Source organism: Charadrius vociferus, unplaced genomic scaffold (genome assembly GCF_000708025.1).
Source record: "Charadrius vociferus isolate BGI_N301 unplaced genomic scaffold, ASM70802v2 scaffold125, whole genome shotgun sequence".
Classification (NCBI taxonomy): domain Eukaryota; kingdom Metazoa; phylum Chordata; class Aves; order Charadriiformes; family Charadriidae; genus Charadrius; species Charadrius vociferus.
Window position 1 is genome coordinate 3,453,555 of NW_009649036.1, and position 2,002 is coordinate 3,455,556.

At 39.2% G+C, this 2,002-nt stretch overlaps 1 protein-coding gene across 1 annotated transcript in view; it reads right to left on the reverse strand.

Annotated features, from left to right (window-relative positions):
* The window catches only part of HELB (helicase (DNA) B), a 57,639-nt gene that overhangs the window by 11,170 nt on the left and 44,467 nt on the right, over positions 1-2,002 (reverse strand). Inside the window, exon 3 of the mRNA XM_009887836.1 lies at positions 1-201. This exon is cut by the window's left edge and continues 3 nt beyond it. Coding sequence (XP_009886138.1) covers positions 1-201 — 201 coding nt within the window. The remainder of the gene's footprint in view (positions 202-2,002) is intronic.

Sequence of the window (2,002 nt, forward strand, 5' to 3'; positions counted from 1 at the left end):
CATTCTTTAATATCTCATCCAATTTTGTTAGCATCTTGTCTTGAAAACATACTTCCTCACCATCCGTACCATTGTTTTCTTCAGTCTTTCTTTGCCAACACACCATATCCAACAGACAGCAAAAATGGCGTGGCAGAAGAATCGGCAAGAATTCCAGTATCATCGGAAAAGTCAGAGCTACCAATACTGCCTTTCCTGCGACTGTATGCACCATAAACCAAGAAAGTTTAAAGGAGTATACAAAAGGCAATTTTAGCTGAATCTAGCTTCTATCCTTCTGCCTCCCCTACACCCAAACCACCCCAAATTTCTTTCAGTTTCTTATTCTTTGTCATCCTTTTCAAATTCTTTTAGTCTGTTTTCCCTGAACTGCCTTGGGAAAAAAATAATGTAAACAGATGACAAAAACAGCAACAAAACGTACTCATTTGGAAAATATGTATTATACACTTGGTTTAAACTGCACACTCAATAGCATTTTGTAAAAAGTCAGTTCAGACCTCACCACGCCTGGTTCTTACCTAAAGATAATTTTCATGCAGATGTACAGAAGAACGTTTAAAATCCAAAATAAGAAAAGAGGCTTCTAAATTTGTAGTATCAGATCAGTAGAGGAACTTGAGAAAGCCAGTGGAGAGCACTGGGTTCCTAATGACCCCAAAAAATTAAGCTATCACTTTCCCCATTTGGATTAGTCTTGGGATCTGCAAAACGGGGATAATGAAACTGATTTGCTCTATAGTCTACTTCAAAAAACAAATTTAAGAAGAAAGTGAAACAAATTTCAGGAGTGAAACTTTTAGGTTTATCTCTTGGCAAAAAAACCCAAAAACAAAACAAAACAAAAAAACCCTCATGCAGTTTTTACTTAAGTCTTAAGGAAACTTCACCCCAGTTAAATACTTTTTCTTATCACCATCTTACCTACAGAAAGGCAAAGATCAAACCTTTTCACTTTAAACCAAGTACTTAATTTACACGTGGAGAATCAACACACACTATTTCCACACAAAAATATCATGAAGGCTTGAAGAACAAACTGCTCGAGCCCATAACGACTAATGACAACCAGAAACAAATGACAACAGTAATAGTAGAAAAATTACATACGGGGGGGGGGGGAAACAGGAGGAGGCGTTTCTATTGCCCCATGACAGAGAAAGAAGAAACCTTAATTTGTAGCAAAGTAATTTAAGTTAGATATTAGGAAAAATCTACTAACTACAAGAACAGTGAACAGGATACCTAAGCACACTGTGCAATCTTCACCCCTGAAGATTCATGAACACACTGGACAAGCCTCAATCAAAAGTGATCCATATATCCCATTAAAACTCACACAGTGAACTAGATCTGAGTTTCTAACACTACTGATTCCCATCTCTTTGTGGTCATGAAAGGATTTAAAGTCCATAAATAGGGGTTAAGAACTTTTCTACCATTACGAAAACAGGATAAAAAGCCTGAAAGTCCATCGGACTGTGAAAATTTTCCTCTCTTTACACATGTGATTTGGAGTAAAGTCAGCTCAAGTCTAGCAGAAGCTTTGAACTCCCCTGTTAGACACAATCTGACCTCCGGAACAGTCACCTTCATCTTTTGACCTGACACTGCCCAGCAAACCAGGTACTGGAAGACTTCATTTGTTGCATGTAACAATAGACAGACCAAATCTGTCCGTACAGATTTATGCACAGCTGCGGCTGAATTTAAAAGACCTCCTCCGATTCAAAGTACTGAGTCCCACAGCACTGACACCTAAGTGGCTCCACACAGCACCAACCCAGGACTGCCTATGCCCACATCAGGAACATGGTATAATGGAAATGGATCACCAGAGCAGAACAAGAGAGCTAGTGGTGAAGACATGTCTCAGACATCTTGACTTTCTGTATTTCAGTGTTTTGCTTCAGACTAGCTACAGCCTAGTCCCACAAACTGAATGTCCATTAGGGGTCTGATGGACTACCTTAGGTGTGCAACTGGAACACATCTTCTGGGT